General features: G+C 51.7%; 5 protein-coding genes across 5 annotated transcripts; 4 read left to right on the forward strand and 1 right to left on the reverse strand.

Moving 5' to 3' along the window:
* Positions 1 to 1318: 1318 nt before the first annotated feature.
* J4E88_008054 (uncharacterized protein) lies at positions 1319 to 4074 on the forward strand (the record flags this gene model as incomplete). The annotated part of the gene is made up of 4 exons (XM_049401667.1): positions 1319 to 1608; positions 1693 to 2110; positions 2161 to 3996; positions 4051 to 4074. 4 exons carry the CDS (start codon positions 1319 to 1321, stop codon positions 4072 to 4074), a joined length of 2568 nt encoding a protein of 855 aa, XP_049252740.1.
* A 2288-nt stretch (positions 4075 to 6362) lies between these two features.
* On the reverse strand, positions 6363 to 8223 carry J4E88_008055 (uncharacterized protein; the record flags this gene model as incomplete). Its single annotated transcript, XM_049401668.1, has 3 exons — positions 6363 to 7206; positions 7271 to 7807; positions 7871 to 8223. The coding sequence occupies 3 exons, from the start codon at positions 8221 to 8223 to the stop codon at positions 6363 to 6365; spliced, it is 1734 nt and encodes a 577-aa protein (XP_049252741.1).
* Positions 8224 to 8851: 628 nt separating this feature from the next.
* On the forward strand, positions 8852 to 9901 carry J4E88_008056 (uncharacterized protein; the record flags this gene model as incomplete). The annotated part of the gene is made up of 1 exon (XM_049401669.1): positions 8852 to 9901. The coding sequence occupies one exon, from the start codon at positions 8852 to 8854 to the stop codon at positions 9899 to 9901; it is 1050 nt and encodes a 349-aa protein (XP_049252742.1).
* An 8967-nt stretch (positions 9902 to 18868) lies between these two features.
* On the forward strand, positions 18869 to 21512 carry J4E88_008057 (uncharacterized protein; the record flags this gene model as incomplete). Its single annotated transcript, XM_049401670.1, has 6 exons — positions 18869 to 19034; positions 19085 to 19347; positions 19396 to 19488; positions 19538 to 19694; positions 19749 to 19993; positions 20046 to 21512. The coding sequence occupies 6 exons, from the start codon at positions 18869 to 18871 to the stop codon at positions 21510 to 21512; spliced, it is 2391 nt and encodes a 796-aa protein (XP_049252743.1).
* A 697-nt stretch (positions 21513 to 22209) lies between these two features.
* Positions 22210 to 22733, forward strand: J4E88_008058 (uncharacterized protein; the record flags this gene model as incomplete). The annotated part of the gene is made up of 2 exons (XM_049401671.1): positions 22210 to 22432; positions 22507 to 22733. 2 exons carry the CDS (start codon positions 22210 to 22212, stop codon positions 22731 to 22733), a joined length of 450 nt encoding a protein of 149 aa, XP_049252744.1.
* Positions 22734 to 26473: the final 3740 nt, after the last annotated feature.

A 26473-nucleotide genomic window follows, 5' to 3' on the forward strand; every position in this document is an offset into this window, starting at 1 on the left:
GTGAGGCAGGCGAGGCAAGGCATACTTGCCCTGGGTCGAGCAGTGCAGCCTCCATCGAGACTACAGCGTAGCGCAGCGTAGACGTCGACAGGAGCGGGTAGGCAATGCACAGGAGCCAATCGAGGCGGGCTGCAGATGTCTCTTCGCGTAAGCTTTTGCCGGCTGGTGTTGGTGGGCCGTAGTCGTGCAGTAGAACATGTCAAGAGGGAACATTGGCGAGGCCTGAAGGAAGTGACGTCCCGGGATCAGCGCAGTGCAGATGGCATCGTGAATCGTGGTTTCTCTAATTGTTCTCGAAACGAGACACCGAGGGCCTAGGGTTCTTCTGGTAGGGCTCTGGTGTTGACTGGCGTCGCTGGTCTGCACGACAGCACAGCACGCCGACAAATTGGCCGCTCGTAATTCTGAGCTCCGAGACTCTGTCCGGGGTTCCCAAGAATCCTCGCAGCACGGTTCAGGCGGTCTCGATAGGAGCAAGGGCGTGCATGCTAAGCGGCAGGCAAGCATTCTCCCGTTCAGCCCACACACACCTCGCGGGCCATGAGCTCAACCGGCGTGGGTCATCGCACATCTGAGGTTGCAGTGGCTGCGGGCCCGGAGGCTTCACGCCGCAAACGCGTCAGGTCTGGGTGTCGTGTGCGCGCAGCATTGCTTTTCTGAGTCGCGCACTTGACGACAGTGTGGAGAGGGCGTGCCGCGCTGCGAGGGTAGGGAACGCCCCAAACAGGACCCTAGCAGCTAGGGTGCAGGCTGCACGTGTGATTGGCGTCCGAGAGTGAAGAGAGTGAATGGTGGGGGCAGCGTAGTCTGAGCGTGGGTGCCGAACGCTCCACACAGGCATCTCATTCTGCTCACCAAGGCCCAGCGTCACGACTCACGACCCACCCAGTGCCACCGGCTGCCCGTCGCACGCTGGAGCCCGCATCGCTGCAATTCAATTATTGCGCCGCTCACTGGTCCCGGGAGCGCGAACATTTCGAGCCTTGTTCCCCGTGGAGGACAGCAGCCACAGTCCAATATCTACTCGTGACAGGCCGTTGTCGCTGTGCGAGGCCAGCACGCTCAAGCACTCAAGCAACCGACAATCAAGCTCTCACTCTGGGCCTCTCGGACCTAGTATTATTTCTCGCAGCCTACCTTCCAGTGCCAGTGCAGGGCCTACTTCGGCTTGGTTGCAGCTGAGGTCCGCAGCTAACGTGGGGTGCGCCCATCCGATTCAGAGCACGCGCCGACGCAGCTACATCATCGCTTTCCCGTGAGAGGCACACTCGCAATATCCGCCGCCCACCAAAGAGGGCACCACCCCGACTGAAAACCCATGGACTTTGACAGACCAGAGGGCCAAATGGAGGTACAGTCGGCCCATGACACGAGCTCCAAGAGGGGCATGCTCCAGGATGCCATCTTCCCAGCATTCGGCAACGATGCGGGCGCCCCCAGCGTGGAATCGCCAGAGCAGCTGCAAAAGAACGATCCGCTGGGCACGCAAATCTGGAAGCTCTACTCGCGGGCAAAGACGCAGCTTCCCAATGCTGAGCGCATGGAGAACCTGACCTGGCGGATGATGGCCATGAACATGCGCCGCGCCGAGATGGATCGCAATAAAGGGTACGCATATGCCGCACTTGCTTTTGCGTCGCTACCACTTGACTCCCCAATACCAGCTGGCTAACTGTGATTCCTCGCGCGCAGGCCCGCTCCCGATGCGCACCACGCTGAACTGATGCCGCCGCCGCCCTCAACAGCAGGCGCAAGACCGCCGCCAAGATCCGCTCCCAGCGGCATCGCCCAGCAGCTGCGCAAGTCGCAGGACCAGCAAGCGCAGGTACAGCAGAACTCGCCCCACGACGCCATGAACCTGGACGATTTTATATTTCCGTCGTCCGTCGGCAGTCCTGCAGGCCTGTCGCCCGAATTGTCGAATGAGGATGCGGCTCCATTTAATGCAACAGCCCCAGCGATACCGATAAGAAAGCCGCATCTAGCCAACGACCACAACCTCTCCCTCGCCCGCGCCTCCGCGCCCTCGGTGCCTCCTACTATCCACAGAGAGGATGAATTTGGCTACGTTCCGCGACACGTCCGCAAGACCAGCATCGACGAGCGACGAGTGAGTTCCTTATCTCTCGCCCTGCCATTTCCTCACTAACCTCTTATCAGCCTCCCAAGCGGCGCGCTGAAGCCTCTCCTCTGGTCCCTCCCGTCAACAGTATCATGATACCCACCGACGCCCAGGCCGAGCACGACCTGCACCAGTACTCGCTCGACCACTCCATGCAGCCCCCCACCTTCCCAGCCTCACAGGCCCAGGCCCCCTTCAGCATAGACACCTTCTCCATGCACGACGACCCCGTCATACATTCCGCCGGCCCCTACCAGCAGAACTTCTCTGGCTTCTCTCCTGTCGGCTCGCCCCTCATGAGCCACAACGCCTTCAACTCCAACATGTTCAACCAACAGTCCATGGCCTCCTCCCTCAACTCCACCGACTACTACTCTCCACCCAGCTCTGCCTTTCCCTCGACCGTCTCCACTCCACAGCCCATACCCGAGGACAACCAGATGTACTTTGACCGGAGTGGCATGGACATCCGCAACTCGCACGGCGGGGCCTCGTATGGACCCCACCGCCCCTCCAACCTGTCGACCTCCATGCAGCCGCAGTTCATCTTCAATCCTGGAGCCGGCGGTCCCGACTCTGTCTTCAGTCCAGTCACGAGTACTAGCGGTTCGCTACCATTCTCCTCAGCGTCGTCGTTTGGCCAGTCGAGTCACGTAGATCCGTCTCAAGTACTCCACAACCATCTGCCGCTGCGACAGCAGCACGAGATGCAGATGGGACGTCAGGAGAACATGTTCACCTTCGGCGCAGATTCTGACGCCGAGGACGACGAAGGAAGCGCCTTCGCAGACCGTACCATGCCACAGGACTACTCGCAGATGGAGGACGGGTCACTTGACTTCAATGCTGGCTACCAGTGGGAGACAAATCTCTCGAATCAATTCAACCCGATGCAAGCGCGGTACCCGGCAGGACCCCCACGCAAGACGGTCACAATTGGCGGCACCGAAATGGTGCACTCACCGCAAGATCACTGGAGTCCTGGGGGCAGTCTTGGGCGGACGCATGGCTCGGCTGCCTCTGTAAGCGACATACGCAATCGAGGGAGCGATCCACGACGCCAGAAAATACCCCGCACTAGCTCAACACCTAACGCTGCTGGAATGCTGCACCAGGGCATGCATGGTCTAGTCTCGTCACCCAATTCACCGCCAGAGTCTGGCTTTAATTCTGCAGCCCCATCACGGCCTCAGAGTCCTGGTGGATCGAAGCAGGGTGACGGCGGTGCCCCCACAACCTGCACCAACTGCTTTACCCAGACGACGCCTTTGTGGAGACGCAACCCGGAGGGACATCCACTTTGCAATGCATGTGGCTTGTTCTTAAAGCTGCACGGAGTTGTTCGGCCCTTGTCGCTCAAGACCGATGTAATCAAGAAGCGCAACCGCGGGAGCGGCAACGCACCTGTAGGCACGACATCTACGCGATCGTCAAAGAAGTCGTCGCGAAAGAACTCAATCGCGCACACCCCGGTGACGACTCCCACGTCCCACAAGGCGGCCGAGTCTGAGTCTCCAAAATCTACTGGCTCGGGTGGAGGCGCCTCCGGTACCATGTCCTCGTCTACCACACCGACATCCTCAAAACCGAGCGGTGTGGTTCCAATCGCGCCTGGTCCGCCCAAGTCCAACAGCTCCGTAAACTTGGCACAGACTCGCACTGTCGCTCCTGCGCCGAAGCGTGTTCGCGGCTCGAGCAAAGTGGAATCACAGGAGCTCGAAATGGGCGATGCGGACGATACGAGTGGGAGAGCGCCATTGCGCAGAAAAGACACTGCCATCGCTAGTCCCAGTCCTTTCCCAGGCCAGAATCTGGGCGCACTTCCGATGGGTGCCATGGGCCAAGGCCTGCAATCATCCGGTCCTGCTGAATGGGTAAGTAACATTTGCACAAAGATCAAACGAAAAATACTAACGAACGAACTACAGGAATGGTTGACTATGAGCTTGTGATCTCAGCAACTTCTCGCGCATTCCACACTATCCACTACCAGTTCCAAACACCGATCTGGAGGAGCCCTTTGGGGCATATTACGAACCTATGTCTGCGTTTGCTTTCACACGATGTACCCGGTGTTTCGGAGTTCCGCGAGCATGGTCATGCTAGGGGCCTATTTTGCTTGTTCACTCACACGTCTTTACCTCGCCTTTGATACCTCCAAACTTTCCGCGATGCGATTTACACCCTTGCAACGATAGACGCGGTCTGGCTGCTTTTTCTTCCCGGTTTTTTGTGACATACCCTGTTTGCTTTTGTTTTCCCAACTGGCTAGCCAGCAAGATGGAGGAGGCAGGCGCTCCATCAAGTTGCAACAACCGCTCTAATATCTTGACGAAGACGGAGGACCGCTCATCTCTTATAAGACGTCCTGTCTTATAGGTACGAGGTGGTTTCTTGTCACATTGCATGAGCTTATGAGAGAAAGAGAAAGAGAAGAGAGAGATATCCCGGGGGTTCCTTGCGAATGCATAGAAGAAGACGGGTGGTGATTTATGCATCTCCTGCACATTTTGGTGTCTTTCGACGATGCTGCTGAGTTCGACTCGTCCTGTTTTAGCGTCTTCGCTTTTCTACCTTACACACGGGATGGGAATCTAGGTGGAACCCTATGAGCAAAGCACACAAGACGAGGGGCGAAAGGTGTGTACATAGGAGACGGGAGAACCTTACACGATGTCCTATGCAGCTTTTTTTGTGATATCCTTGACGACCGATTGCTTTGGGCGTACCGTAACGTGGAGGAGAGGTTGCGAATGCTATATCTTTGACGACCTTTTGAACTTTTCTTGGGAGTTGGCTGTGATGTCGTGACTTGTGAAACCTACCAATTGACTTGCCGCGTATATACTCTCAGTCTCGAAATACGTGCCTTGTGTACCAAGTAGCAAGTACTGTTGCAAAGACATGCTTGGATAAAATGTTCGGAATGTGTTTCCGAGCCCCTCCCCGATGCTCAGCATACGTCACACTTGGCTGAAGTGCGGAGCATTCTCAACATCATCCATCCACAGCCACTTGGCACACCCCATTCAAATCACCCTACACTCGATATTCAGTGCGCCTTGGTCACATGATACCCACCTTCTGCTCTGCACACGTGCACGCCCGAATTTCAGCTGCTACATAACTCTCACACTCTGTTCTCATCCATCTACACCTCCCACACCTACCTTGTAGTACATCGCGACTTCCATCAAGGGGACTAGGACAGAACAATATCTCAAATTATAACACACGATGCCGAAAGCCCTGATCTTGGTCACGGATGGATCGGAGGAGATTGAATTTGTGACGCCTTACGATGGTACGTTGAATAAGTTCCGTCTCAAAAAACCTACAGGTTGTTGGAAATGAAAATACTGATACTAACCTCTTTATCTTAGTCTTAACACGCGCGGGCTTCGAAGTAAAATCCGCCGGTGTAGACCTCGACAACGGACACTATGCACGGTAAGAACTCGCCTATCCGGTTTCCCCGTCCCCATCCCCGTGCTATTCTATCCTACCACCCCTCAAATCCCCAGAGATCAAAATGACTCAGTTGGTTTTTTTTAGTATGTCACGCAACATACGCATCATCCCCGACTACCCCGACATAGACAGCAATTTTAACACAAACGCGTATGAAAATTACGACATCCTAATTCTCCCTGGCGGCGCACCAGGCGCGAAGAGGTTTTGCTCTAACCCTTACGTCCTTTCTCTCGTTCAGGACTTCTGTCAAAGCAAGAAGAAATGGGTAGCGGCAATTTGTGCGGCGACGACCGTGCTCGTTCCTGCGGAGAAGCACAAGACATTGTTCTTTCAAGATTACGAAAAGTGTGTGGTTACGAGTCATCCTAGTGTGAGAGAGGAGATTGAGAAGGCGGGATGGAAGTATAGTGAGGAGGTAAGTTTTTGACCATTGCAGATGGAAAAGCATGTGAGATATGTGCTGACTTTGTCCGTGCATTTTTGCAGAGGGTAGTGGTCGATGGCAAAGTTATAACGAGTCGGGGCCCGGGGACTGCGATGCTCTTTGCACTCACGATTGTGGAGGAGCTTTGTGGGAAGGAGAAGAGGAATGAGGTAGAGGGCCCGATGGTTTGTGCTGAGACGCTGTAGGTCGAGGCGTAAAATGAGTAGTCAAGCCTAGAGGCGGACTTGAAAATTTCAATGCATGGCATCAAGAGGCTATCATGTCAAATTTCAGCCCGGTAACGAGACATCCTACATCTCTCCTCCCCTCCCCTCTCCATCACTAAACCGTAAAAAACTCAAGATACCCCTCCATCTCTCCACCGATATGTATCACATGCTTCCCTACATTCTCATTCCTCATCACCTCCGCCCCAGGAAGATCCCTCAACCCCATTTCCCTCCCACTAACCTTCACCACAAGCGTCTCCCCAGCCTCAAACACCATACCCGTCGGCCAAAGCTGGACCTTTAGTCGCACCACTTCCCCCGGCGCAACTTTGTCCTCGCGCTCCATCGACAGCGTCTCCCACGTCTTCCCGCGCAGCGCGTCTGAGACATGGCGTTTAGACGCGCGCAACATGCCGCTGGGACCGAGGTACCGCCAGACCCTATTTTGCGTCATTTTCTCCGCGACTTCAGAGAGTGTGTTGGCCGGGATGGATATGTTTAGGTGAGAAAGCATGGTACCCGATGCGGAGGCTTTGAAGATGTGGGCGTGGATGTCTAGGTCGTTGTGGTCCTGTGCTGCGATGGAGAGGACGAGGGTGGAAGGACCGGTTAGTACGGTTTTGCTCGGGAAGACGTATGTGAAAGTCAGTTCGGAGGGGGAGTCGGCTTGGTACTCGATTGTGGTTTTTGAGAGTGGTGCGGTTGGGGTGAGGGTGCCGGTGGGATGGAGATGCAGTTTCTGGACTGTGGCGGTGGGGAGGTGCCATGGTAGATCTGGATACTCTTGGTCCAACAAAGCTGGTTTGGTGAAGTTCAAAAATGCCATGCGGACGGGTGCTGTCTGCGGCCAGTTGTTGGAAAGGCCTTTGAGGTGGAAGTCGAAGAATCGGGCGAGGTCTGCGGTGCGGCTTGGACTGTAGAGGTCGTACCATTCTTGAGTTGCGTGGAGTACGAGCCTAGATGCGGAGTTGTCAGTAACTGCAAAACGTGTGGACGAGAGCAAGATGGAGGTATACGCACCATTTATCTGGATGCTGGATCTCCTCAAAAGCTCGTAGGGCGCCAATGGTATGGAGAGTCGATGAATAGCTGGCCCCGATATAAGCAGGTACCTTGATCCTCGCCATATCCACACGCTTATCGTCGAGATATCCCTTGGGCACAGGATTCATATGGGCCATTGCAGCATAATCCTCCACCATGTTCTTCCCCGCCAACATAGTAGCAACCCATTCGTTGAACCCCGTGTTCGGAATACCTCCACGTAGCGACTGCTCGCGCAGAGGATCCGATAAGCCCTCCAAAGGCGCAATACATACCAAATGCGGTGGCTGCTCAGCCGCGATAAACCACTGAGATATCGCGAGCCAGGAGTTGCCTGATAGGGCTAGTTTGCCAGAGCACCAGGGGAGCTTGGCGAGCTCTTCGATGGCGTCGTGGCCGTCGCGGCCTTCGGTGCTGCCCCAGAAGTGGATGTTACCAGAGGAGTTGTTCACGCCTCTTGGGTCTACCATGACGATGGCGTAGCCACGCGGTACCCATTCTGCAGGATCGAGACTGGGGTTGTGGTTAGTGAGGGATTCGCCTTCTGCTTTCATGCTATCTTGGTTCTAGGCTTACCCCTCGAAACCTTCGTAGCCTGATAGTTGGGTCTCTGGTATACCGGCTCGCAGTGGCATGCCATGAATGTTCAGCATTCCCGTTCCAGTCTTGCCATATGGGCCCCACATGACGATTGCAGGAACCTTCTCGTCGGTCTTGGGACGGAATACGTCGGCATAGATCACCGTTCCATCTCTAAGCGTAAGGGCTTGGTCTTGGTCGAAGATAGTTGTTGTTGCAAACGGGCGGAATGTTGGTTGCTTTCTGTGACCCGGTGGAAGTTCGGTCGTCCTTTGGTTCAGCGGAGGGATGTTTTGCTTGACAGCGTCGAGAAATTTGACGTCCACTGAGCCGATTTTGATTGAAGTCATAGTAACGAAGAGACGAAGTCAAGAGATTAAGAGGCGATAGAAGTTTTTGAGAAGGAATTGATTCGATCGTATACCAACAGTGGAACATCCTGCGCAATGGCACTATTTATGCCCGCTTTTCGAAGCATACTTATCAACTCCACATTCCGGTTTGCATTACCGCATCTACCGTTGCGAGCACCCGACTTTAAGGTGTGGTAGGCTTGAGGTTAGAGACATAGATGGTGGAGGGCTAAGAGGAGGATGATGATGTACTTTCGGTGTGTATGTTTGTCCGGCTCCGTTGTTCGATGGTCGTACAACAACACTGGGCATGCTCGGCCGAAAGACTTGGCACTTACTCCCCAACCATGTTTAATATTCAACGCGTTGACACTAACAGAATCGGAAAGATACAATTGCTAGCTCCCGACAACCTCCTGGGTCAGTACCTGCATTGCCTACGTACGTGCCGTGGCGCGGAGTGATGCGCGGCATGCGCGGGTACCGACCGCGGTGACCAGAACCGTAAGTACAAGACGAGAACTTTCCTTGTTTATTTCACTGTATTAGTCCATTCATCTCAATTCCAACATTACCCTCTGCTCCAACCCGCGAAATAGAAGTCACCAACCCACCAACACAAACAATGACTACAACATCCAGCAAGGCGCTGTACGTCGACGAAGACGGACAAATCCAGATTCGAAACAATATCAAACACGAAGAACCTGCGCCCAACGAGATAATGGTTGAAGTAAAATACTCAGGTGTCAACCCGGCGGACGCCAAACACTCACAGCTTGGCATCCGTTCGACAGTCAGTGGCTACGACTTCTGCGGCACTGTTGTATCGACACCTACCGGATCGCGCTTCAAGAAGGGAACCACTGTGGCTGGCTATACACCCTCGGGCATTGGCCGACCTCTAAAGTACGGTGTACATCAAAGCCGTCTCGCGTGCCCAGAAGACATGGTATTCGAAGTGCCGTCCAATCTTCCGGAGAGCCACGCCGCAGCGCTGACTGTAGTGGCGATGACGGCTGCAGACGCGGTATTCAATCTGTTCCAGTTCCCTTTGCCCACCACTCCAGTAGTCTACACACAACCAGTCCTGGTTTGGGGTGCTTCTTCTAGCGTCGGCTTCAGCGCCGTCCAGTTCCTGCATGCCAGTGGGTGCAAGAACATCTTGGTGACTGCTTCGCCAGCCCGGCATGAGCTACTGAAGAGGATCGGGGCAACGCTTGTTTTCGATTACGCTTCGTCGACGGTTGTGTCTGATATTGCCGCTGCGGTGGAGACTCTTGGTGAGGGCCCGATCTCTCATGCCCTGGACGCGGTCGGTACGTCATCTTCAGCAGACCTGGTCGTGCGAAACGTGAACAATCCTTCGGCTACTTTGGCTTCTGTAACCAAGTTCGATGGAGGGTTCCGCATGCCCGTTGCGTACACGAAAGACAGTTGGCGCATCCAGCCACCTGGTGTTCCGCATGTAATCGAGACTCCTGCCAGACCGGAAGACCATTGGCATGCCTGGAAAGCATTGCATTGGGCTGTGGAGAACTACGGCGACCGCTTCGAGCTCCCGAAGGTCGAAGTTTTCCAAGGCACTGCCGAAGACGCGTTGCAGCAGGTTGTCAAAGTTGGTGGATTTGGAAGAGGGTTTGGAAAACTGGTCATCCAACAGCCCCTACTGTGAGTCGAGTTGTTGGTTTTGTGGAGATGGTAATGGATTTAACAAGATACTGCTGGCGATAGTATGAGAAAAGGACATGGGTAATTGTGTTGATACCATATATGTTAGCAATACGTAGAGAAGCAGAGCCAAATAGCACTCGCATCTGCCCCTCTAATACTTACGGCTATTCAAACTAACTGCAGTCTGCTCTATCTGGCATCGATGCAGTTGAAGTTTCTCATGAAGCAAACATGGGTGCTTTGCGAGTGAGCTTTTAGCAGACAACGGATCAACCAGCAGCGTCGCATGATCATCCCGTTACATATAGACCTCCATTATCCTCTCCTCGGATGACCGGAGCTATGCGTCTATCGCAGGAAGCATTGCCCTTTTCGAGAAGCCCTTGCTTGCAACGGACCCAGAATGTCGGGTCCACCTTTTCAAGGACAACCCCACCATATGCACGATCATGCATACAGTATCGGGCGCGTCACCTCGATTGGCGACGTGCTTTCGTCTCCTTACCGATGAGAAACGTGTGATGATGCGTTTGGGCGTCTCATGCACTACCATTCGGCTTTGAGCGAGCCAATGGAGGGCTATGGGCTTTGTCGGAGATGCCGTTGAGGGAGGGCAATTCCCGGTGCAGACATCGCTTTTTTCTTAGGAAACGAATTGATAGCCTTGGCCATCTGAACGTGTGTTTTGGTATCGCTGATAGAGTTTAGGGTAGAGCATATTGCTCGTTTTCCGGGGACGTGGTAGCACATAACGGTGTGATAGACGTACAAGAGAGCGAAAGAGGAAGGCATGCATTGGGTGCGAGCATGTAAGTCCTTCGCGCCCGAAGTTTAGGTCCAACGTCGGTGTATTCGCTGACTCGTCACTGATTAGGATCGTTCGATGCAGTCAATTTCAGACACACCGGCATTCAGGCGCGAGCCAGTCTTGTGTGAGTAGCTGTCAACAAGTCTTCTCCTCACACGTGGACAGAGTGACCTTGGTTACGCCGCACTGCTATCGCGGTAATCGCGGAGGACGGTCGCCGAGGAGGTTTGAGTACCGGTAAGGATGCGCATTGTCCAAGGGATGTGAGCGTGGTCAGGTCGGACACCTCACCTCACCTCAAGCCACATTGTGCACGACAGCTATAACGTAGCATCAGTATAGCTCTACAGCGAATTTGTAAAGGTTGAGGCGTCCAGGTGGAGTAATACAATCTGCTCAATCAAACTTTCGACCATCCTTCTCCGTGCCGCACCTTCTCGAAGGCGCATCTGCGACCCGCCATCTAGGTTCAGCCGTGTGATGGGGCGCTCCTTGAATCCGCAACACGGTTTGGACATTGGATCATCACAACAGGCGCCAAACTGTAGTGCGTTACGGGCCGCAATCCAGCGGTGTGGGCGTAAAGAGAGCAGCATCGACTCGTGGGGACGGCAAAAAAGAGGAAGGAAGGTAGTACCAACAGCTATGTTGATTTGCCGTCCTCGCTTCAAGCGGCTAGCGCGAACCACATCGTGACAGCCCGTCGGTCGCCTCGTTATCTCCCACGCACCATCCCACTCGCAATTACCCATCGCACAACAGTCCAGCAAGCAACAAAGCATTCAGAAGATGGCATATCGGTAATGGCGAACAAGAAAAAGCAACAGTGAACCGCATAGTTGGTGTAGTTTTAGGCATCCACAAACACGCGCGAACCAATACACCGGGACATCGGTCACGCCCGCGTCCTTCAGCCGCACGGACATGCACTGTGGCCCTCCCTTCTTCGACGTATGCCGTCATCGAAGCAAAGCCTTTCTCGTAAAACCGCTGTGTAAGAGAAGGGATATGTAACGCCGCGCGGTAAGGGTGGGAAATGCAAGATGGGGGTTAGGGAGCGGCCTGTGCAACGTCGAGCTGCGTTCCAGTGCCTTTGCTTTTTTCCTCGTCTCGATTCAAACGGCATGTCAAAATGATGGTGTCCACGTCGGATTCATGTCAAGGGGTGGCTTTAGCCACTTGTTCCTGCTCTTCTTTTTCTTCTCTCCTCTCCTCCCTTCTCGTCGCCGCACCTGTCCCTGTGTGCTGCGTCTCTCCTACCACCCGCGCATATTCTTCTTCTCCCTCTTCCTTGCCAAGTGCCTTCGTTGAAGCCGTTACGCTAGTTCAGCCTTGAGGATTGCATCATCGAAATCGGGTAGCATTATCCAGGCTCAGAGTTGCTTCTGGTGAGGCTACAAAGGCCGTAGGTGGAGGCAACTGGCAATACTGGATCCGACTGAACCCCGTCAGTTGGGATGTTGTGGCAAGATTGTTAAGAGGTGGTGTCGAGATTGTTCACGATTAGAGCAGAAGAGTATACAAGAAGAGCTCATCGCAGATCCAAAGCGTATCACAATAAAATCCCGAGCTTCGCATCTACCTACCCTAGAGCCCTAGCGCGATCAACCTCCGAAACGAATATATCACATCGACTCGTCTCGTTCCGGTTTCCAATACGCCCATCCCACGACTCGTCTACGCTCGATACACCCCATCCAACGCCTCTCGACCATGTGCTACATCGTCTACACCATACACGTGTGCAACCACTGGATACCCCAACCCCAACCCAACAACGGCCCCATACTACGCATATGCGAAGAAGCCGAAAAGCTACGCCTCGGCCACCCCTGCCCAGAAACACAACGAGAGCACAAAGTCATGAACCGAAGTCAAGGCATGTGTACAGGCTGCATGTGGAAGAAAGTCAGCAAGTAAGCCATCCTCCAGATCGCACAACGTTGTCAAGGGAAGAAAAGCGGGGACGATATGTGGGGGTTCTTTGACGAAAGAGCCGCGGCAGAATCAAATAGCAGGAATGTGGAGATGGGATAAGGGAAAAGGAAAAGGGAAAAGAACAGGATTACGGGGTGGAGAAGGGCCGATAATCTGCCCTCTTCTTTGCTCGTTTAGCCTTCATAGGCGGAGGACGACCGTCAACCGTCGACCGCTTCACTCTGGCTTTCCAAGGTTCTGTGTCGCGGGTCGGCGTGGGCGGTCATGATGACAGGCACATGCCGAAAATAAGGCCGCGTGTGAACGCCCACCTTCCCAACCGGAACTGCCATTGCGAGGCTGAGAGAGCAGCGACACGTGCGGCTTAGCTCTGGCGGTGCATGCACGATACGGCCCGGGTCTCGGTCCGACCAAGGTGTCAGATTTGCCGTTTGTCTGGGGGATTCGCTGGGTGAGCTTGAGAGTTCTTGAGGCGCTGCGGAGTTGACGGAATACAAATATACCCGGGAGGTCTTTTGTCTTTTACGTCGGTGTTTGGGGTAGAAGGGTGTAACTATCGATAGTAACGTATTTCTAGTCCATGATATGATAGACCCATTGCGATAGCAAGAGCTCGATATCTCCATCTCCAAATCCCGCCTTACGCGCAAATCAATGCTTGAGGTACGTATCCATGCATGCTACTCAGTTTAGCCTTGAGTAACGGGTTAACTTCTGCCGTCATAGCCATGTGCTTTCCAAGGCAGCCAAGCGAGGCAAAGTCTTTCAAGCATTGGCCGTTCTTGTTGCTAAAATTGGAGTCTACTCCAATTGACTTTGGCGTCGTTGGAGTCGCCGCGTGTTATCGGGGCTGCTCGCTAAGGCTGGTCATGTCAGACAACGGGAAGCATGCGGAAGTAACCGGCGGCTTCTTGCGGTTCGGCACAATTTCTCCAGTATGCTATAGGGATCTGATCGGTTTTCCTGTGGTATAGTAGCTACCCGCGATATGCGACTTGGTGGCTATGCTGCAAAGCTGCGAGGGGTTTGGAACGGGGAGGTTGTTGCACTTTCTTGTATGAATCGAAGGCTATGCATCTATCCTCTACGCTCGCATTACTTACCGTCTGATACCATTACATATGGTTCCTGATCGTCCAGGATCCTTCCGTTTATAGCTCGGAGAGGAATCGTCCGTGTTGGAAGTGGTAACGTTCATCCAGATAACGGGGTCTTCTCATCATACCAAAATAGTGACTTGAAACCATCGTAGACAACCGGAGACGTGGAATCGTCGGCATCCCCGAACGCTACGGTTAATACTTTCGACCATTCCCAAGACAGCAGCGTTCCCACCGAGCACATGATCTCGCACTCATTGTAGAGATAGTTCCGAAGAAACCGTACCAGAAGCGCGATATTGACCAACCGATCATAAAACATTCTATAGCATCATATATGTGAAACTTCAACACATCGTGTAACGATTGGACTATGCCGTAGCCTTTACCACCGGTTTCGCTTATGCAGGCGCTCGTAACACCTGCTAATCGTGTGGCACTGGATTGAGCGACGTTGTCGATATCTCGAAGACGGATGTGGTTGCAGAACAAGCACAATGAATGCGAGGCAGACCAAAGCCGCGAACAGATGAGAAACGGGAGGGACAGCTCTGTCCCAAGCCATTGCCGGTCCTGACGTGTATAGTGATCCTCACTCCCTGACGCTTGATGAGATGAGAAAGCATAAGACACCAGATAATGCCATGATTCCGGTTGCGTTGCTACATATGCAGCAGTATATTCTGGCAAGTCACATCTAAGATAATGTAGACTTATACCATAGGCTTTAGCGAGACTTTCTGAATAAGAAAGATCTATAGGCTACAAGTGACGAGGTTCTAGTATTCCGTCGTGATGATGGCGTTGAGTGCAAAGAAGGCCAGGACGCGTAATCTGTGCTACGGTGACATATCGGGCTTTCAGCCCAACCATACAGGCAAGAGACGGAAGGCGTCTGTATTCGGCTACTCAGCTTGTAGAACGAGAAGATACTGCTCGATATAGGAGAGAGCTAGAGGCGCCTCTTCGTGCGTATTACGCTTGATGATGTTGCGACTTGTTGAAGACGCGCGACAGAAGCATGGTCGCGCACAATTTACCATGTGGCTTAGCATCTCGGAGATATGTCCATGAACTTACCATGCGACACAATATGTGTTCCTGGCTAGTGGTTGCGGAGTTGAGTCTATCAGATGGGAAGGGAAAAGGAAATCTGATCCGACAAGGAGGCACCCATGAAGCTTGACTCGTCAGAATACGAACGGAACCATGGACAGTCATGCCGATGCACTGTTGAAGTTCGGAGTCTCATCCGGTAAATCGTGCGACATATCCATGTGATAGCAAGATAGAATGCAGAGTGAGAGTAACGCGAGGAGTAGAGCTTCGCATCCAGACAGTCTATACTCTGCCTGCGGGATCGGTTCGGCACCAAAGTGACGATAGCCGTAGCGAGCAGCGCCGCATCAGCCACCACACCCTTGCGTGCGTTTTTGCTTTTCTTGATAAAGACGGCCTGCAGCCCGCATGATTGCTCATGCAGCCCGTTTCGACCTCGGGAATGTCATCCCGGAAGGAGAATGGATGTGGTCCCACCTTTCAGGGTTGCACCGAGAGGCCGCCCGGTCCCACACAACCCTGAGGCGAACATCTTCATGGAACATGACAAGCTCATGGCGTACACGAACCAAAGTTTTTTCGCAACCAAAAAGATGAGCTACGGGTTGGAAAGCGTGGCAATTTTCGGTGGTGGAGCCTCCCTGAAAATGCGAGCGGGGAATATTGCGGGCCTGAGGGGATGCAGAGGTAGCACAACGCATCATGCGCTTTCCCGTTTTCTTTGAGCCCTTCTCTGGGCGTGCAGCTTCCTGTTGCTTCGACAATCGAGGGATCAAGTGGGGAGATAAAGTGGGTATCGGAAAATGCTTGACCTTCCCTCCGCTAGCCAGGCGACTAAGGGTGTTGTCGGACAGAACAGCGAGGTTGCACAACCTGTCAGCTAACGGCTCTCACCAACCACTCATCTGTGTCGCCGATCGCCTGCATTAGCTATATGCAGGCTCACCCGGAAAGCAGTGTAGGGATGAAGATCGCAGCATTTCACGGATAGAGCCATGTTCCAGATGTTGTACTCTCCAGTGAGGAACGGTTTGCCAGTCATGTCACAGCGCTGAACGGCGCGCAGCATGCAGGTGGGTGGAAGCATCAAGGCGCCGTGAAACGTTCGGATGCGCGATAGTAGTAGGTAGGGGTGGGCGTGGATTACCACTGGTACGGACGAGGTGTATTGGCTAAATACATGGCCTGCCTTGCTCGCCAATGCGGGGAGACGGTTTATTGATAGATGGTCATGGTCCTCGTGTTGGCGGCTTATGGCAGGATATGTTTGCTTGCGACGCAGTTCAGCAGGGGCTAGCGACGTAGGATAATAGAGTTTCCTCAGGCAAAGACGAAACCGAACAGGTCCTTCTGCAGCATACTACTAGAAGTACGCACATTGAAAGTCCGACATGAATATAGGAATGTAGGTTGTCTAATAATGCAAACAATGTTGTTTTGCTCTTTGCTGCACTTGGAGGCGTCCGGTTTTCCCTTGACTAGGGTGGAGTCGACAGAAACAAATACCGGGTGCCGCTCGTCAGGCAGTTAGATGATGAACGAAGCAAAATCCCCGGGCCGCAGCCGCCAGCTGGAGTGCCAAGACGAGGCTCAATCCTTCGCCGTCCCACGAAACGTTTCAAGAAGACAATCGCACTCTCTAAAGGTCGTGCCGCTGATGACAGGATGGGGAGCAAATATGTATCTATCAAAGATCGACAAACTCTCGGCTTCTCGGGTCACGATGTGAGCGGACGGGCACGATGCAGATCTGAGCCTCGCCATGACAGACACGGACGCGAAGAACGTTTTGCTGGTGCGTTTCGCATGCGCCTCGCCGTTACCGCACAAGTCTGCCGCGTTCAGACAGAATGTACCGCAGACAAGATTTGGAAAATCGAGAACTGACAGTAGCTCAAAGTGGCAGCGAAATGTTAATTGTTTGGTGAGGGAGCTAGATGGACCTTCCGCATTGGTAAGACCGCAGTCCCTTTAAAAACAGCCTCGCTTACCGGCACGGCTTTGATGACGCGCGCAGGCCAGCCCTGGATCCACAAGCTGGAGTTTCACGTGGGTGCGGTTCTTGAGCCCAGATGCTAAGAGAGGGGCTTTTGCTAGCGGCGGCCCGATGTCCTTTTCTCGGTCACGCTGCTCCGTGGACACCAGCGACGGAAACGGTATCGACAGATGTGCTACGGGTGCGGTGGGCTGCAGCATGCCAAGAAAGTTGGACGCAATCATGGCTCGAGTGAAGGGCGGCAGATGCCAGCGGCTTGGTCCTGCACCGAGGCGACGCAATCCCGGTTGCATGCTCATGCGCCAACAAGTGATCGACTCTTGTCAGATTCAGGCTGCGGCAGGGGGTGGATTGGGTGACACGAGCCTTTTTGCCGAGGACGCGGGAGCGGAGGACAACTGCGTCACATTGCGATGCATGCCGAGAGCCGCTAAGCAGACGACGGAGGCTTCTCTGTTCTCATGTGGAGGCTGGCTGATCGCCCGCCCCCGGCCTTTGGACGGTACTGCGTGTGGGTGCGCACCACCTGTGTCAGCACCGTCGTAGGCCTTGGTGCCCCTTTTGCAGGCCCTATATCAGCCCATTCCTGGCGGTTCCGAAATGACAACCATGCCGTTTTACCTAGTGGGCGCGCGAGCTGAAGACGCCGTAGGGCGACGATGGGGGTCTGGGTGGCTGGCATGGTAATCTGGCGACGCCTCCCAGAAAGCCCCGCTGCGCGAACAGGCAGTCTCGGGAAAAGAAATGCACCATCCATCAGCGTGGGTGTCGCGCTGTGTTGGGTGCCTTGGAGAGAGTTTATTTTGCAGGGAGAAAGTTGAGGCTGGAACATGCTCGAACCACGATCCACATGTGTTCGCAACGTCCAACGGGCCCTGCGACCATGTCTCATTAACTCGTTCAGGCAGAGGGTGTGGCGTTCTGCGCTGGCAGTGTATCATCATGGCAGTAGAAAATCGGCGAACCCAGATTGATGTGTCCTCTAGATGCGGCGCATATAGCGTAATGGCGGTAGCGTGTCAATCCATCGGCTCCGCTGTTGGGTGAACCTGGGACGAACCGTACCAGATCCGACGGAACGATCTGAAACAAACCATTCGATCTGCCAGAATTAAATCGCCTGGCTCAGCGTGATTAAGCAGTCTGGCTCGTCTGTCACCTGGCACCAATGTGATGTAGTAGTACAGTAAGGCGCCGGCGGTGGTTGCATGGGTCGCGGCGGATAGTCAGCGCGTCGATGCTAGGCACGTAATTTACGGCCCACTGGCTGGCACAAAGTGGGTCTTGGGCTAGCCGTGCACGCTAAACCATGCATCCCTGCAACATCTGGTCCCCTTACCCACGTCTGATGGAAGGGACGTTGGAGCGCCCCTTCCATCTGTTGGTCTGCGGCTTCCTCATCTGTTTTCTCTTCCGCGAGGCTGCATCCTACACCAGTCCTTCCTTCTCAACACACGTCGTGGCGAAGACCACCACATTGATTGTTGCTCTCTGACAGCTCTGCCCTCCAAGTCGGGGTCCACACCGTCCGTGTTCCTCTGCGCGCTGCTGTCGTTCTCCGCGCCAAACCTCCACGCCTCGACTCGCACCCGTCAGTACGCTTGCGAGACGCGCTCCCACGCCCGCCTGTACGTAGCCATCCTCCATCACCACCATCAAGCAGCATCTCCTGACTCATCCAGACAGACAATCCGGCGATCATTCAGTTGCTCCAGTCTGGTCTTCCCCTCCATCAGACTACTCCGTCACTGTCGCAGCTTCAGTAGCGCAGACGTCGCATTGTAGCCAGATCGGTCGCAAGCAGCCTTCATGGCACAACACCAGCAACCCTCGCCCACTACGGGCATGCCTCCGCATCATGTAGGGCAGCATCATCCCGCGCACGCGCAGGTGAATGGACACCCGCCGCACGCGACCCAGCCCAAGACACCGTCGCAGTACTTGGGGCAATTGACCGAGGCTGTATGGACTCAGATGGGTAAGCCAGTATCCAGTGTGCGCAGGACCGGCACAGACTAACATCCAACAGGCTCCCTCTCTGAGCAAATGCAAGACTTGGAAGGCGCCATGCAATGCTACGAACAGGCCTTGAAGTTCAACCAGTGGTCTGTGCCAGCTATGCAAGGTATCGCGTGCATTCTGCGCACGAAAGATGCCTTCCCAGCAGCTGTCGAATACTTGCGCACGATTCTCAAAGTCGACCAAGCCAATGGCGACGTTTGGGGTAGCCTCGGTAAGAAATTTGCGCGCATCTTTCGCGAAGCATCTCACTAACAAAACCAGGTCACTGCTACTTGATGATGGATGACTTGCAGCAGGCGTACTCTGCCTACCAGCAGGCGCTGTACCATTTGTCTGACCCAAAGGAGCCCAAGCTCTGGTATGGCATCGGAATACTATATGACCGCTACGGATCGCTTGAGCACGCCGAAGAGGCCTTCTCGCAGGTAATGCGCATGGAGCCTACGTTCGAAAAGGCAAACGAGATCTACTTCCGCCTTGGCATAATCTACAAGCAGCAGCAGAAGTTCAACCAGAGTCTAGACGTAAGCATACATGAACCTCACCCCACGAAAGCTTCTAACAGTTGACAGTGCTTCAAATACATCGTCACCAATCCTCCTCGCCCACTTACCGAAGAGGATATCTGGTTCCAGATTGGACATGTGTACGAACAGCAGAAAGAGGTTTGTCTCACCAAGCTTCGTAAGCTTTCACCGCTGACATGACGATTAGTTCGAAGCAGCCAAGGGCGCCTATCGCCGGGTTCTCGAGCGTGATGCCAACCACGCCAAGGTCCTACAGCAGCTGGGCTGGCTACACCACCAGCAGAGCACCAACTACGCTAGCCAGGAGCAGGCCATTGAGTACCTGGAGAAGTCTGTTGCTTCCGGTAAGCATTGTATCCCCGTGTGATTATGCGCGTGTATCTAATCCATTGCTCTAGATCAAACGGACGCGCAGAGTTGGTACCTGCTGGGACGCTGCTACATGTCACAGCAGAAGTACCCCAAGGCGTACGAGGCTTATCAGCAAGCCGTGTACCGTGACGGCAGGAACCCGACCTTCTGGTGCAGCATTGGTGTACTGTACTACCAGATCAACCAGTACCGCGACGCGCTAGATGCATACTCCCGTGCCATCCGCCTCAACCCCAACATCTCAGAAGTCTGGTACGACCTCGGCACACTGGTAAGTAGTTGATCGTCCCTGGACTGAAGGCTCTTCACTAACAATGGCACAGTACGAGTCCTGCAACAACCAAACAGCGGATGCACTAGACGCATACCAGCGCGCGGCCGACCTCGACCCGTCCAACGTACACATCAAGGCTCGCCTGCAGCTTCTGCAGAATGGACAGACGTCTGCTGGCGCCCCGAACCAGGGCAATGCTCCTATACCTCAAGACGTGCACCCTCAAGCCTACCAGCCTGCCTCTGTACATGGACCTACCGCTCCGCAATGGGGCGCACCTCAGCCCCAGCAGCCTCCGCAAGGTCCTGCTCCTCCAGCCCTAGCGCCCGGATGGGATCGCCCTCTGGCACAGATTCGCGACCCTGGCCTTCCACCACAGCAGCTGAACCCATATGAGCAGCGCGAGGGCATCCGACCGCCTACACAGCATGCTCCCCAGAGGCCCGTAAGCCCCCGCCAGGAAGCTCCCAGGTCTTACGCAGAGCCCCCTCGTCCTCCCACAAACGGACCGGGTCCTCAAGGGCCAGCTGGTCCCCCACCTCCCGGACCACCCGGGCCAATGCGCCGTGGCATGTCTCCATCGCCGAAGACACACCATGCTGCTCCCAGCCCCTACCATCCTCAGCCACCGCAGCTGACACCGCAGGCGGCTCATGCGCAGCCACAACCACCTCTGCCCCTACATCAGCAACAGCAGCCACCTCAGCCTAACCGTATCTCCAACCCGAACTACGGTCCTCACGCTGGTAGTGTTCCTCCTCCACCCCCGCCCCCACCTACAGGTCTTGGTGGCCCACCGTCTCAGGCCTCTAGCCAGAGTGGCGTACCCCCATACGGTGTTCGCCCTGCCAGCCCACCTCCGGAAGTGCGCCCAATCGTTGAGAACCGAGCGGGATCTCCGCGCAACGGATACCAGGGACCGTACCAGCACCATGCTGATCCTTCTGCTACCGGTGGCATTGCTAGCGGAGCTCCTCCACCAGCTTCTGCCCAGACGGCTGCTGAGCAAGCAGCCCGCGAGCGCGACGACCGACCGCCGACTGCTCCACCGAAGCGACACCGCGAGTGGGAGGAGAATGACCACGCGAATGCAAAGCCTCCCATGAACGACGAGAAGCGTCAGAAGATGGAAGAGCCTCACAGCCGCCGTCCAACTCCCCCACACCGCATGTCGTCTCCTCAAGTGCCGCGCCAGAGCCCTCAGGAAGGTCCCGATCCCCGGCGCTTCAACGACGGCTACCACCCGTCCGAGGCTGCCCACCACCCGCCGTCGCTCCCGCCCATGGCAGCTGCGCGACCACTGTCTCGCATGTCGGAGACACCAAAGCAGGAGCGCATCGAGCGACCTGAGCACCACGAGCCGGCTGCCCGACAGATGGACGTGGATGAGAACTACGACGACGAGGGCGATGACGCGAAACCTACCGCGCCCAAGTCTGAGCGCAGCAGCCCTCGCAACGCGCCCACTAACGGCGTTCCTTCTCATGCTCCTACGCCAGCCGAGCAAAAGTCTTAGGAGGATGATTTCGTGGAACTCTTTGGGCAGCACTAGAATTTTGACAGGGCTTTACTTTCTTGTTTTTGCAATTAGTTACATGAGATTTGGGGAGTTGGGGATGTCTAGTTGGAGGGCAAAACTTGGAAGAGACGTGGTAACGTACTTCCGCATGGCGATGATACCCTGCGCGCCTTACATAGTCCCCGCGCTTTTCGAGTGTTGTATGTATTTCTTAATCACCCACGAGAATGAAAATGCGATTATCACTATATACCCCGTTGCCTTGGTGCGCACTATGAATTAATCGCATCATTCAAGTGACTACTGTTGATCAGTAGCGCGGGTGGTGCCATTACTCGCTGCAATTCGCAGTGATCAAGGTCGGCGCAAATGGTGGGGTTGCTCACCTACTCGTGGAAACGCCCGCAGTTAGCTGCCGTTGCGTCATCGCAGCGCGCTGCATCGCGAAATCATGGAAAGGCTTCTCCAACATCTTCCTCGCTATACTGTACATCCTGACCACGCGAAGCTCTCGTCTATCTCATACATCCCCAAACGACTGACGCGCCATAACGACCACCCATCCTCCTGTGTCGCTGTCCAAAATCACCAACCCACACGTCGCACCTTCCACTCCATCGTCTCCGTCTCACGTCCTTTCCTACCCATACGTGCTTGTTGCGTCAAAACCGTTCGCCTGACCGCCCTTCGTAACATGTCTTCCGACGCCGACTACGCCGCTTTTCTCGACAAAGCAAATCAGGACACTGGCTCTGCGGAGACCAAGGACGCGTCGCAGAAGAAGAGCTATGGCACCAAGAGCGTGAACACGGCCGTACCCAAAGCGCTGGAACAAGTGGAAGAGTACTATGTCAGCGACTCAGATGAGCCGTTTGAACCGGTTGCGTTAGAGTTTGATGGCGACAGCGTGTCTGCTGGTGGGATTCCCCTCATTTACGCGCACAGCGACGACAAGCCTCACGAAGTATAACATGCGCTAACATACACACAGACGATCTGAAGAAGCTCATCGGAAGCGACTCGGTAGAAGAGGTCAAAGGCACCGGCTTCGAGAGCCAATACAAAAAGATCATCGACGCGGTGAAGGCAGCCGGTAACGGGACCGTCAACGTATACCGGGTGGAGCTGTCGGGCACCAGGGCAGAGTACTACGTGGTAGGCGTGGACAAGGCGGAATGCAGGATCGTGGGTCTCAAGGCTCTTGCCGTAGAGTCGTAAGCAGCAATGCACCGGGAAATGAAGACATGAACATGATCACGATGCGCTGCGCCGGATTATACACATGCCGATCTACATCGAACACGTTCCTTCCTGCGATGATGGGGCTCGGGTGCCCATGGCGCGAATAACGCCGTTTGAAACACGTCGCGCTCGCTGGGCTATGGTTGACAGTCAACGGGTCTCACTGACAAGATGGTGGAGCGTGCAGGTTACTGATGCGACGTCAGAAATTCGATTAGTAGATGTAATCTGCTGGTAGATCTGCGCTACGTGCATCTCTACATACTGTACGGTTGTCATAGCTTTGGGCTTCAGTGTGGACTTGTTTTCTCCAACCTCCCCTTCAATTATCGTACATGTTTGGATAAGAAAACATGTATGCATGGTCGCATGATGCCTGTGCGTGTATGCACGCGGCAATGGTGAAGCCCATACGATACGCATGAGTCGCGCAACGTGCTTCGAGCCGCCAGTATGGCAAGAGACGTCCAGCAGGCTCGTCGCTCGTCTTCAGCTTGCACGACATATAGATAGTTCAGCCTCGTGTACGTCAAGACCACAGCCTTGCAATACGGTATCGATATATAGTTTGATTGGCTGCTCAAACACACTAGTTCGCCCAATCCGGCTATGCCTCGGCCGGACGTTGCAAAGTTCCAGAACCGGGCGGTCAGCTGCGCCTCCGAGCTTCATTTCGGGTGTACCCTAGGGAGCGCTTGGCCCCGGGCAATGGGATCCAGCAGTCTCAACCAGATTGGAAGCCGACCGATACATGTCGGGAAGCCTAGGACGACGGCAAGCTGAACAGACCGGCGTGGAGCGGGTTGATTGAGATGCAGACGACGATAGGGAACGGTAGAGACGAAACGGATGGGTTAGAGCATTGGCCATTGCATGTCTCGGGGATCCGAAAAGAAGGTGAGGGACGTGGGAAGGATCAAAAAGGATGGTGTCAGATCGCCACGCTATCTTCGGCAGCGATACGGTGGGCGACCTGGTCAACACGAGATAAGATCGTGAAGTAGAGCTCCTAACCCCAAGTTTAACAGTTAGACTGTTTTCGCGCTAAAATCGCCCCTAACGTACAACTTAACGCACAGCCTACTCTACTAAAGTTTACTAGCAGTCTTATATTATTACTAATAATTATAGCATAAAATATAGCATTATTACTAACGCTTATATATAGAAATAATACATTATTATAGATATTATAGTACTATTCTTATATTACGCATAATTTTTTTAACGTTCTAGGCTACATTAGAGCACTTTTAGCGCGTTTTAGACGTTATTTTTTACCTTTTCTATAAAATAATTACCTATAAATATTATTCTATATAATATATATATAATAATAACGTTATCTATAGGCTCTTCTATAATTTTACATATATATAAAGAGACTATTAAATCTTAGAATAACGTAGTCTTTCTAAAGAGCTAAATTTGTATATAAAAATGTTAAAAGCTTATTTTAAACGTAAATTTAATAGTCTTTAACGTATAGAATTATAGTTTAGACTATTTTATTACCTAAAACGTTATAGTACTAACGTTTTAGAGGTATATTAATATTCTAGACGCGTAGACTTTTCTTAATATAGACTTAGTGCTAATAGGTAATCTTTAGAAATAATTATAGTAACGCTATCTATAATCTAACTATCTTCTACTATATTCTTAGCATCTATATTTTATAGTTAAGGTTATTTCTAACGTTTCTAATACTTCTTAGCTATTATTAGTACGTGTATACCTTTTAATCTTATTCTACTCTTACTATATAATATAAGGTTATTATACTTAACGCTACTAAGCTGCTTCTTTACTACGTTAGTATTATTCTAGTTAATATCTACTCTTCTTCTCTTAATTAGTACTAACAGAGGCTTTAATATAGGTATCTATAGCTATTCTTTAACGTCTTAAATAATTTTACTATATTTATCTTATATACTATATATCTTATATACCTACTCTTAATCTAAGTTTTTTACCTTATCTATATATATCTATAATAATATAGATTAGTAAAGGTAATATAAAGTATTATCTTAGACGTACTTTATACTAATAGTAGTTCTATTTATATATATTCTACGTTTTAGAGGCAAGACTACTACTATATATAAGAGGCTATAAGAAAAGAGGTAGAGGCTAGCTCTTAATTATTATAAGCGCTCTCTTTAGATTATTCTATATAGCTTTAAGATTATAGATTAGTAGCTTTATAATTAGTAGAGAGATCTAGATATCTTTCTTACTAAACGTTATAGTAACGCCTCTAACGTTAATAGTTCTTATCTCTTCTCTCTAGTAAGCGCCTATAATAATATTACTTAGTTAGATAGTATTATTAATATAGCTTTGTGTGTTCTCTTATTAAGAATAACTATATACTATTTTCTCTATCTCTCTAGACATTAGTAGTATAGCTATAGCGTACTATATATTATATATAACGTTATAGTACTAGTAGATATAGAGGTAGATAGTGTCTATACTAGAGAGTAGCTAAACGTTCTTAATAAGTGTAGAAAGAGACTAGTTATATAAGTTAACTTATAAAGGTATAGATACTTAGTAATATTATAATAGTAGTAATATTAGTGCTGCTGCGTTACTAACGTTATAGGCTAGTAGTAGTAGAGTACGTTATAGACGTTAGAGCGTATAGATAGAGAGATTCTTTAGTTTATAGATATCTAGGTCTTTAGTACATCTCTAACGTATTAGAGCTAGCTATAATTATTAGCTACGTTCTTACTAGAAAGTATATTATTATTTTTAACACGCCTACTTAATTACTACCTTCTTAGCTACCTTTCTTATCTATATAGACGTTCTAAATCTATTAGCTTTATACTTCTACGTCTATAATAATAACGCTTACGTATATAACGCTAACTCTTAGTCTTTAGTAGTAGAAATATTATAGGTGTTTAGTACACTAAGAGTACTACGCTTTTAGAAGTGCTAAATTTATTTAGATGCCTTCTACTTTAAAGTATTATAGACTATATTAGATAATTATTAAGAGTAAATAGAGTAGAATATTAGTAGGTTAAGGTAGTGTCTTGCTATTTATTACGTTATTATATTTATTATTAATAATAGTAAGTAGGCTAGATTTATAGTAGATAATAATTAGTAAGGTAGAATTATTAGAGACGCACTAAAAAAGTCTTATCTAGTTATATATATAGGCTCTGCTACTCTACTTCTTATAGTATTTAGAACGTACACTACGTTTATAAGTATAGAGATATCTTTACTCTATAACTATTATACTCTACACTTATTATTATTATACTTTATAATACTACTACGTAAGAAGAAGATAGTAATGTTTAACTTACCTAAAGAGATGTTAAACATAATTACTCTTAGCTAAAGCACTAGAGATAATAAGCTAGAGAATAACAATAATCTTAATACTATTAACTAAGATAATCTTAGCTATAAGATTAACGTTGCTGCTAAGCACTAAGACAAGCTTAAATAAGTTAAGTAGAAATTAGTATTTACAAAGAAGAAGCTTTAATTATTAGAGACAACTATAAAGTAGTCTTATACTTAATCTATAATTAGAGCTTATAAAGAGTACGTTAGTAATAATTATATAAGATAGTTATTAGCGTTAATAATAAGTCTAAGATAGTAGAAACGTTTTAAACAATAGGTTAAGATAAAATATCTAGGTTTAGAGCATAAGCTTAACAATTCTAGTTCTT

This window comes from Alternaria novae-zelandiae (genome assembly GCF_023758075.1).
Source record: "Alternaria novae-zelandiae strain BMP 2774 chromosome Unknown scaffold_17, whole genome shotgun sequence".
NCBI classification, from domain to species: Eukaryota; Fungi; Ascomycota; class Dothideomycetes; order Pleosporales; family Pleosporaceae; genus Alternaria; species Alternaria novae-zelandiae.